The 10,825-nt window shown below is 21.9% G+C and overlaps 5 protein-coding genes across 5 annotated transcripts; 1 reads left to right on the top strand and 4 right to left on the bottom strand. All coding sequences in view use genetic code 6, as the record gives it.

Moving 5' to 3' along the window:
* Positions 1-1,104: 1,104 nt before the first annotated feature.
* Positions 1,105-1,932, bottom strand: TTHERM_00198340 (cytochrome P450 family monooxygenase; the record flags this gene model as incomplete). The annotated part of the gene is made up of 2 exons (XM_001007015.2): positions 1,105-1,321; positions 1,385-1,932. The coding sequence occupies 2 exons, from the start codon at positions 1,930-1,932 to the stop codon at positions 1,105-1,107; spliced, it is 765 nt and encodes a 254-aa protein (XP_001007015.2).
* Positions 1,933-2,022: 90 nt separating this feature from the next.
* On the bottom strand, positions 2,023-2,751 carry TTHERM_000198339 (cytochrome P450 family monooxygenase; the record flags this gene model as incomplete). The annotated part of the gene is made up of 1 exon (XM_012795348.1): positions 2,023-2,751. One exon carries the CDS (start codon positions 2,749-2,751, stop codon positions 2,023-2,025), a length of 729 nt encoding a protein of 242 aa, XP_012650802.1.
* Positions 2,752-4,182: 1,431 nt separating this feature from the next.
* Positions 4,183-5,899, bottom strand: TTHERM_00198320 (cytochrome P450 family monooxygenase; the record flags this gene model as incomplete). Its single annotated transcript, XM_001007013.2, has 3 exons — positions 4,183-4,408; positions 4,467-5,796; positions 5,875-5,899. The coding sequence occupies 3 exons, from the start codon at positions 5,897-5,899 to the stop codon at positions 4,183-4,185; spliced, it is 1,581 nt and encodes a 526-aa protein (XP_001007013.2).
* Positions 5,900-7,290: 1,391 nt separating this feature from the next.
* On the bottom strand, positions 7,291-7,707 carry TTHERM_00198319 (transmembrane protein, putative; the record flags this gene model as incomplete). Its single annotated transcript, XM_001471046.1, has 1 exon — positions 7,291-7,707. The coding sequence occupies one exon, from the start codon at positions 7,705-7,707 to the stop codon at positions 7,291-7,293; it is 417 nt and encodes a 138-aa protein (XP_001471096.1).
* A 2,294-nt stretch (positions 7,708-10,001) lies between these two features.
* TTHERM_000198318 (transmembrane protein, putative) lies at positions 10,002-10,520 on the top strand (the record flags this gene model as incomplete). The annotated part of the gene is made up of 1 exon (XM_012795347.1): positions 10,002-10,520. The coding sequence occupies one exon, from the start codon at positions 10,002-10,004 to the stop codon at positions 10,518-10,520; it is 519 nt and encodes a 172-aa protein (XP_012650801.1).
* Positions 10,521-10,825: the final 305 nt, after the last annotated feature.

Here is a 10,825-nt window from a genome sequence, read left to right as displayed (position 1 = left end):
TTGGTGTGGAAGCAAATTTTAAGAGCTAAAAATGGTCTTTTCAATTAAATCAGAGTTAGTAACATAGTTAATTCAAAGCTAGATAGTCAGGAATTAGCTAGCAACTAAAAACTCATATTTATAGATAGACGCTAGAGATTTGCAATTAAGATAAAAACCTAAAATGAATAGATGCTATTTCTAAAATAAAAGATAAAAATTTAAATAATAACTTTATTATAGATAAAAATAAGTTTTATTTAAATTGTTTTTATTTTAATTAATTTGTTTTCCACAAATTTAATATTCTATTTTATAAAATTACATTTAAAATAATTAAAATCATATTTGTTTCTACTTCTTTTTTTTATTTGGAATGTTAAAAATAAAATCAAGTTTATTTTTAATGTTTAATTTTATTTATGTTTTTTTTTGAAAAATATTGAAGGAATTAAATTTCTTTTTTGTGAAAAATACATTATTAAATTTTCAAACATAAAAACAAATAAATATTTATTTGAAGAATGTAAATTAAAATCAATTCTCTTTACACATTAATTTAATGAGAAATTTTAAATGAATTTAAATTTATTATTCATCAAAAAGGAATAAATAAAAATTTGCTACCATCATATTTTGATTAAAGATTATAACAGATTATTTAATAAACAACATAATGGAATCCTTAAAAATAAACAAATAAATTATTATTTTAAATAATTCATTAATTTTTTCATTTTTATTTGATTATTTTTTATTTGAGCTAATAAAAAAATAAAATTTTTTTAAAAGAGTTTAATTTAATTTGGCTATATTGCTAGATAATTATATATTTTTTTGGTTATAAATAGATGTATTTGAGGTTAGTCAAATGTGCTTAAATAAATTGCTTGCATATAAATTTCGTTAAGAAAATTTATTTCAAAAATAAATTAAAAACCGTAAATAATATTTATTAATAATTATATTTATCTATAACAAATTAAAAAATCTTTTTTCAAAAAAAAATTCTAATTAAGAATCAATTTTCATAAGCAAATTATTTTTTCAAAAATATAGAAAAATATTTTAAAATGACATAAAGTTTTTTATTTCTTAAATAATTTAATTAAAAAGATCATTTTATCATTAACTTCTATTTTTAAAATAAACTAAGTTGTCTTTTTAAAATCCATATATTATTTTCATCTCTTTTACAACTTCTTAGTTTTTATTTGGAAAGATTTCAAAATTTAATAGTATATAAGCTAGCATAGATTTTCCTTCAATCATGGCTAGATGCTATCCAATGCAATTTCTTGGTCCTAATGAGAAGGGAGTGAAATTAAATGTATTCTACTAACTTTTTATTCATTAAAAAAATACATTAATGTTAACTAATTATTTATGAATATTAAATAAATACTCTATTTGTTTCATCCATCTTGAAGGATCAAAATTATTTGGTTCAGGATATATTTCTGGGTTGGAAAAGTTGTAAATGAAGAATGTATTTATAAAATCTCCTTTTTTAACTTCAAAATCTCCAATTTGGATGTCTTAAATAGCAACTCTTGGGAAAACTTCAATTGCTGGTGGTATTAACCTCAAAGACTCTTTCAGTACAGAATTTAAGAAATTAAGATTTTGAATATCTTCAAAAGTTAATGAGTTAAATAGATCAACAGGGTTGGTTGACTTTGTTCTAGATGATGCCAGTTTGATTATTTCCTCTCTTGCTTTGTTTTGAATATCTGGGTAGAGTGATAAGTAATATAAAGCTACTCTTGTCATGTTCCCTGTAGTGTCAGTGCCAGCAAAAAATAAGGCCAAGAAGTTGTCTATGATTTCTTCATTAGATATTTTTGATTTTTCATTTACTATCATTTCTTTTAAATATTAATGCAAAAAGTTATTTTTAGCAGATTTTATAACTTCTATGAGCTCTATTCTTCGTTTCTCAACAACTTACATACATTATTTCTTAATCTCAATCAAACGCTTTTGCAAATTCTACTCATTTTTAGTAGGAAAATATTTAATAGTGTTTCTTTCGAAAAAAATTCATTTTATGAGTGATATTTTATCATTCTATAGAATTTGAAAGGAATTAGTAATTGTTGAAACAAGTTCTTAAGCAACTGAAATTTAGCTTCCATCTTCTTTTGTAATTTTCAAATTTTAAGATGTTTATCCAAAGAAAACTCTAAAAGAGACTTCAGAAGTAACTGATTCACATGTTTTAACAACTTATATTTCTATTTGATCTGATTATTTTAACTATTCTTTGATTTCTCCAAATAATTTCATAGATGTCTCTTTAATTGAAGGTAGATAATTCTTAATTTCTTCAAAATGGAACGATTTTCCTAAAAATTATCTTTAGCGTTACCATTCCTTACCTTTAGCATAGAGTAAAGAGTCACCAAATAAATATATTATAGCCATAGAAGCATCAATCTTCATAAAAGCTTCATGATTTTAGTGCACCTATTTAATTAAATTAGAATCTACAAAAATCAATCCTACTTTGGTACCAAAGCAAAAAGCGATAGCTTACAAACTCTTCTGGTGTAAATTACGGAAGAAAGCTAAACTATCTTTGTATTAGCTTAAGCTCTATTTGTATTCTTTTAAAAGGCCTACCCCAAAATTAAAGTAAACTTTAACTTTTTTTCCATGTTTCTTTGAGAAAGTAGATAATCTCAAATATGGGTAGATAAAAACTTTGTAGACTACAAAAACCAAAAGCAACAGGAATAAACCTAAAAAAGTAAAAAGAATTTTCAACATGAGTTAGATAGATGTTCCAGGTTTTATTTTAAAATTATAAATTTATAATAATTATTTGAATAATCAAATCAATATTGGAAGCATTTCTTGTAAAAAGTAGAAAAGAAAGATTTTTAATTATTAAAGTGACTGATCTTAGATCAATCAACAATAAATATTTCTATTTATATATTATTATTTAAATCAATTTCTAAAAAATAAGCATAAAGCTAAATTGCACTATAAATAGACTTTAAAGGCTTATTAATAGGTTTTAATTCTTGATGCTTGAATAAAACCATAATTTTACATAAAAAATAAATTTAAAAAGATAAAATAGACTCAAATCTTTTTAAATAATCCTAAAAATAATATATTTTCAATAAAAATGTATATTTGAATTTAAAAATATTGAGAAGATTAGAAAGATGGAAAACTGACTGATTACCTTACTATAATTCAAATCATAAATTTCTTATTATTAGTGTTTATGACGCTATTTATGATTTAATTAAAGTATCTCAAAAAAATTCATAGAAATTTCTTCATATATTCTTTTTCTTAATTTTAAGTGTAAACAACTATAAGACGAGTTATTCTTATTTCCTTTTTAAAAAACCGTTATAAATAAAATAAAAGAACAACAAAATTTATTCATAAGCCAATATATATATTTTATATCAACAGGTTTAAAAATTTATTTCTTTTTTTATTAAAAGCAAATAAATAATATCAATTCAAATAGTTTTTACAAAATGAATTTTATCTAAATATTTTTATGAAATAAATAATATTTTAATTTTTAAATCAAAATTAGACTTTTTTATAAAATTAGCTTCTATTTAAAATAATTTGTACAAAAATTAATATTTATTAAAGAAGGTAGATTTTTTAATACAAATAAATTAATTATTATCAATTTATTTTTAAAATATTATTAAGATATTTTTTTAAAATTTTTTTAAGATTCCTGTTACAATATAATGTTCCTCACTATAAAATAAAAAGAAGATGGAAACATCATGATTACATTTTACTTTTATAAAATATAAAATATATCTTTGGAAAGAATAAATAAATAAATTGATAAGTTTTACATGCATAAGAAATGTTAATATATTCTAATCTTATCCTTTTACCATATATTTAAAAAATGTTTATTTAATTTAAAATTTAATAAAACAGTTAATGATGCTTTTTAAAAAATCTTTTTTAATTATTGTTCTATTTATCTTTATTATTTAATTTTGGTAAATTTATTTTTTCATAATTTAATTAATATTTAAATCTTGATGCTATGAATGAAACATTTTATTATTCAGTAATAAATAAAATTTTATTTTTTATTTTTACAAATTTTTTAATAATAATTAAATTTATTTTGTTTTAATATTATGTATGTATAAAAAGAACTTCAATTAAATAGAATTATTTAATATGAAATATAATTATTCAAATTATATTTTATCTTTTTTTGAAATAAATTAGATTATCGTTTTAAAACCCATATATTACTTTGACTTCCTTCGCCACCAAAACTGATGGATTTGGTAGAATATCAAATAGAAGCAAAATATAAACTAACATGCATTTGCCTTCTATCATTGCAAGATGCTGACCTATACAATTTCTTGGGCCTTAAGAGAAAGGAGTAAAGTTAAATGTATTACTCTAAGTGCTATTTGTTAAATTAATGATAAATATTTTCTAAAAATATAAATATTAATTAAACTTACTTATCTTCATTCATCCATCTAAATGGATCAAAATTATCTGGCTTAGGAAATATTTCAGGATTTGATTGATTGTAAACAAAATTTGTAGTAACTAATTATCCTTTTTTGATCTCAAATTCTCCAATTTTAATGTCCTAGCAAGCAATTCTTGGGAATACTTAAATTGCAGGTGGGATTAATCTCATAGATTCTTTCAAAATAGAATTAATTAGGTCTAGATTTGAGAGGTCTTCAATAGAAAACTAACTGAATAGTGAGTCAGGGTTTTTATCATTTGATTTAGAAGAAAGTATTTTTATTATTTCTTCTCTAGCCTATCTCTGAATTTCGGGGTAGATTGAAAGATAGTATAGAGCGACTCCAGTCATGTTAGCAGTGGTGTCAGTACCTGCAAAAAACATACCGCAAAAGTTATCAATAATTTCATCATCAGTAACTTAGCTTGATTAGTTTTGCATTGTATCAATTAAGTATTAATCTAAGAAAATTTTTTTCGCTTAAGTAGGTTCTTTTATCAGTTCATCTCTTCTTTTTTATACTATTTGAAGACAACATTCCTTTATAGCAGTAAGGCGTTAAAATAAATCTTCTTCTTTTTCAGTCCTAAAATATCTAGCACTGTTTCTTTATAGAAAAATCCATTTTATAAGGGCTATTTTATCAATGGTCAACATTTAAAATGCACTCTTAACTACTTCCACAAGCTCAAAAGCAAGTAAAATTTAGCTACCATCTTTCTTTGTAATGTTTAAATTTTGAGAAGTTTTTCCAAAAAAAGTTCTAAATATCACTTCTGAAGTAACTGTTTCACATATTTTTACAGCTTATATATTGATTTGTTCTTCATTAGTCAACTTTTGATAAGTATTTCTAAATGTATTTTAGCATATCTCTTTGATTTAAGGAAAATAACTTTTTATCTCATCAAAATGGAACGATTTCCCTAAGAATTATCTTTGTTTTTGCCATTCTTTTCCTTTAGCATAAAGGATTGAATTACCAAATAAAAATGTGACAGCCATAGTTGCATCCATTTTAATGAAATATTCATGGTTTTGATGAACTTATTTTATGAGTTCAGGGTCTAAAAAGCTAAACCCTACTTTTGATCCATAATTGAAAGCCATAGCCTTTAAATTTTTTTGATGCATATTGCGAATGAATGCAACTCCATCATTTTTTTCAATTAGGCCTTTTTTGTATTCTTTCAGCATTCCCTAGCCTATGTTAAAGAAAACTTTTATTTTATCCCCATACTTATATTTCATTAATATAAACCAGAAGAAAGGATAAAGAACAAGTGAGTATATTGCTAAGGTTAATATAGAAGCTATAATCGCAAAGATGATTTAAAAAATTATTAACATTTTTTTTATTTTTTTGTCAATTATTTTATTAAATTAATTACATATATCGTTTAAAGCTTAATTCATGTTTAAATGTACTCTTGGTTCTTTATCACATACTAAAATCTGTAAATAAATTTTAAATAATTGCAAAATTCCTATCAAAATAATAATAAATAAATTAATATATAGTTTTTTATTTTTGAAATCACTTTTTATAAATTAGATTTCACAATCCCACACTAAAAGTTGTAACAAAAGTTAAAGCAAATTCATGAACTACTTTTCAAAAAATAAATAACAATTAATAAAATTTTGTTTAAAGATTATCATTCCTCATAAAGTGAGGATTAACCAAAAATATAATAAATCTCGATAATTAATTGACTTAAAATTAAAAAGAGCCATGCAATCAAAATAAGCAAAGACATAAATTTTATGTATTATTTAAAATCCAGTTCAAGATTTTTATACCATACAGTAGCACAAAAAATAACTGTTACAGCATAAAAAAGTATTAATTTCGCATTATGAAAGATTATTGAACAACAGATATACAGTATTTCTAATGAAATTTGACTCTATTATTTGGTGAAAAAAAATTTATAATTAAAGTAAACAGATCAATTATAAATTGAAATTTAAAATGCTGATCCCTACGAATTTAATAGTATATACCAGGCTTTATTATGAAACTATCCTTTAATTTACTTTGAATATTTACAATTTTTACATTTGAAATAAGAATTGTACTAAAATGAATTTTTAATAAATTAATGGTTGGTTTTCTAAGGTTGTTTAGTATATGTGATGGTTGTATTATGAACGGTTTTGATTTGATTGATTTGATTGATTTTAATTTGTTATTCTTTTGATTATTTTTTTATTGAATTTTTTTAAATAGATTATTGGCCTCCAGAAATATTTTCTCTACATTAGCACACGTACTCGTTATGCTCACATGTAATAGACAAAATTAGAATAGAATAATGGATGTAAATTGTTTTTGTGTGAAGGAAAAATTGAGCTGTTTCTAAGTATTTATTTTGCTTAAATATGTAAGAGCACAATTTTTTAATAATATTTGTTTGAATTTTAAGACTGATGAGGTCGAGATTTGTCTTATTTGATTGTTTTAATTTTATGGTTTGGAATTTGATTTTTATATTTTGATGGTTATGGTATAATTATTTTTATTAGATTTTTTTTTTGAATAGATATAAGGACTTCGGTTATTGTGCACACTGATTTTGCACACTCCCTCAAAAAAATAAATTTCGAAATAGAATATTAGGTGATGGGATGATGGGGTTTTGATTGTTAGGCGATGATTTTACTATTATAAATAATAATTTTTTAATTTTAATTGTGGAAGAGTTCCTATTTAAATATATATTTTATTCTTTAACATATAAAATAGAGTATTTTTATTTTTTAAATCAGTTATAAATAAAATAGTGATCTTATTATTATATTTCTCATTGTGTTTAAATTTACTTGTTTATTTTGGAAAAGTTGTATAATAAGAATATAGATAACAAACGAAAGATTACAATCAAGCACACAAAAAAATATTTAAAAGTTGATGAAGTAGAAGATTTTGATAATTATTCACTTAATACTAAATATAACTTTTATTTCTTTTGGTCAAAAAGATAGTGTTAGTTAATGTAGCTAGGTATGCTAAGATTGCTCTAGCGATAAAAACTTTGAGTGCCTTGGATGTAAATATCCATTTTATTTTGATCAGAATAGCTATAACTGTGTCCAATCTTGTTCTAGTGGAACATATGAAAACTAAAACATGGAATGTGTTTCTTGCGCTTCTAAATTTTGCTCAAGCTGCTCATCTACTGAATGCTATTAATGCTTACCTGGATACTCTTTGGACCCATAGAATAAAGTAATTTAATCACTTATTTTTTTAAAAATCATAGCATTTTTTTTACTTCAGTAAGGATGCATTGCGAATTGTTTAGATGGTTAATATTTACTTGATGGAGAATGTGTATATTAATGCAGCATTTAATCTAATAGTTATTCCTTAGATTCTTCTTCTAACACCTGCATTTAGCTATAAATCTGCCCTTTTTTATCTTATATACCTGAAACTTAAGCAGTTGGTCAAATATAGTTCTATAGTACATCCATCAGTGAAGGTAATAATTTTTTTTTGGTTATTGAATTTAATTTAAATATCCTTCAATAATTGAATATAATTGTCTATATATGCATAATGAAAATTAAACTAAATATGAAAATATACTTTTTTTTTCATAAAAAAAGAGGGAAAAAATATTTTAGCAAAAGATCACCAAAAACTCTAATTTTATTGTTTTTTTTCTTTAGATAATCAGTTAATTATAATAAAATCAATTTAAACGAAAAGATTAAAATTTTATCATTATATTTTCTTTTGTCTAAATTGATACTATCGATATTTGTAGATAATGATCAAATTCATCAAATAGAATTTAACTATCTTCATTGAATTTATTTTAATTTTATCAATATCACTAACAAATGATTATTTGAAATACTATTTATAATATTAAAAAATAATTTTTAATCTATTTTAAATTAAGGTAATAAGCTATTATAAAATTTGTTATTATGAAAGCACTCATAATTTAAAAATTTAAAGTTAATTTTTAAAAAATTTACTCTATTTTTTAAATGATTGTATCTTCATAAAAAAACTTGTTAAAATAATTTTTAAAAATGTCTTAATTCCTCTTTTGCATTTAAGACAATGCTTCTTTTGTATTTTAATGATAGTTTTTTGTTATTTTTTTAATTATTAGTTATTTTAATCGCTGAGTTAGTTTTGAATCTACAATTCTATTTTATAAATAATATTTTTAGCTTATTATATTTAAAAAGAAAATTTGCTTATTTGATATTTTACTGCGAATTAGAGTTATTAAATTTTGCAAAGAGTTATAATGGTAATTAAATTCTACATAAAAATTGTATTTTGAATGATGATTATTTTTAAATTCAATAAATTTTGTAAAAAAGTAGATTTTTAAAATACTGAATTTTATCCTTACTGCTTTGAATAAAATAATTAAAAAGTCATTTAAACGTCAAATGAATAAAAATAATGAAAATTTTAAATATTTTATTTTTTTTATCAAAAATTTGCTTGTTTTTTAATAACACTTATTTGTTTAATCATTAACTTTCTTTTGCTATATTAAAAATTAAAATTAATATAATGAAATATCTTATTTCTCCTCCAAATAGTGAAAATTTTTTGATATTTTTTTTAATTTTCGAAAAAAGATAATAGCACTATGCTTTAGATTGATGAATATGGCAAAGTTATTGTGAAATCAATTCCTTAGCTTGTACCTTTAGCTTATTATACTTTTCCATAATTAGCATCTGTAAATAAATTATTTATGTTTATTTCCTATTTAAGCTTCCAAAATTAATAATAGATAGCAAATTGTGTGCAAATAGTAGAAAAATCAACTCAAAATAAAATACTTTCTTGTATGAATATGGATACCCAAGTTTTCACTTTTTATATCACTAGAGGTTTACTTTTATAATAAAATATTACATTTAATTAATAAATAAGTAATGTATATTACTTAGATGGAATGAAAATGACTTTTTTGACATAAACAGGTTTTATAGTCTAATATAACTTCCAATCTTATTAATTTTCTGTTGTTGATAATTCATCAGATATGTTAAATTAAATATTCAGCGTTTAAAATTATCAGTAAAAAAATGATCAATTTATCCTTACAATCAACAATACAAATACAATTTTTTATTATGATTAATAATTTAACAAGAATATACTTTTATAGTATTCATCATAGAACACTCTTTAAATGGAAAATTTAGATACACAAAATTTGTGGGTATTCTATCAAAATAATAAAATAGATTTTTACTAAATAATATTTGGTCAAGCTCCTTCATTAATCAAATCTATTACTCCATAGACTATTCTATACTCAATAATGAGATCTAATAAAGTAAAAATACTATTTTATTAATATTAAAATAAAATATTTATATCTAAATATATAGATTTTGACTCTAATTGGTGGTCAAAATTAAACAGCAATTTAAGTAATCTAAATTAGCTCAAATAAATAAGTTACAGAAATTACAAGCACTTTACCACTTACTTTCTTTCATTCTGATTGCTTTTGGAAGACTAAAGATGTCTATTTCTCTCAAAAACAAGATCTACTTTATATTTTCAACCTTAATTAAAATAATTTTACTGTTTCTTATACTGTTAAATTATCTTAACCTTTAGTTTGCTCACTCACTTCTTTAGACGTTTTTTAAAATAATAATAAAATATATTTGCTAACTAAAATAATGTAAGATATATAAATTTAAGAGCTTACTTAAAGCCAATTAACCACTGTAAATTCTAGTTAAATGTATTTCTCATCTGAATAACATGCTTATTACTATACTTAATTATTATTTAATACACCGTCAGTTAATTTTTTAGATACTGCTACAAATAATTAAATATTAGAACTAAAAGGTCATGGTATTGCTTACTAATATGATTTAGAATCAAGATAAATTGCTAAATAATTCTATTTTTGGGATGATTTTTATTATCCTGACCAAGCAGAAGTTGGAGGCTTTTTATTATACAACTTTATAGTTGTAAAAGAAGAAGAAAAATTAATACTTACTGGAATAAGAAATGGTGTTTTGACAGTAAGAGAATTAAATTTATATACTTTTGAAATACTTTTAGAAAACTAGTTTAGTGATGTAGATATTACACCTAACCAAATATTTTTCTTTAATTAACCGTTCTATATCCACAGTACAAAAACGTTGATAGTTTATATAAATAATTTAGTAATCAGTGAACTGTATACATAATTAAGATAGCTTCATATTTTTCATTATAACTAAATAAACAACTAATACAACTATAAATTCTCAATAAGATAGATAGTAAATGACGTTTAAGTTTCACATAGAACTGGTGATATTATTTGTTTCTTAACTTTG

This window comes from Tetrahymena thermophila, assembly GCF_000189635.1.
Source record: "Tetrahymena thermophila SB210 genomic scaffold scf_8254815, whole genome shotgun sequence".
Taxonomy (NCBI): Eukaryota; Ciliophora; class Oligohymenophorea; order Hymenostomatida; family Tetrahymenidae; genus Tetrahymena; species Tetrahymena thermophila.
The sequence above is the reverse complement of the archived record's forward strand: the minus strand, read 5'-3'. Positions and strand labels throughout refer to the sequence as shown.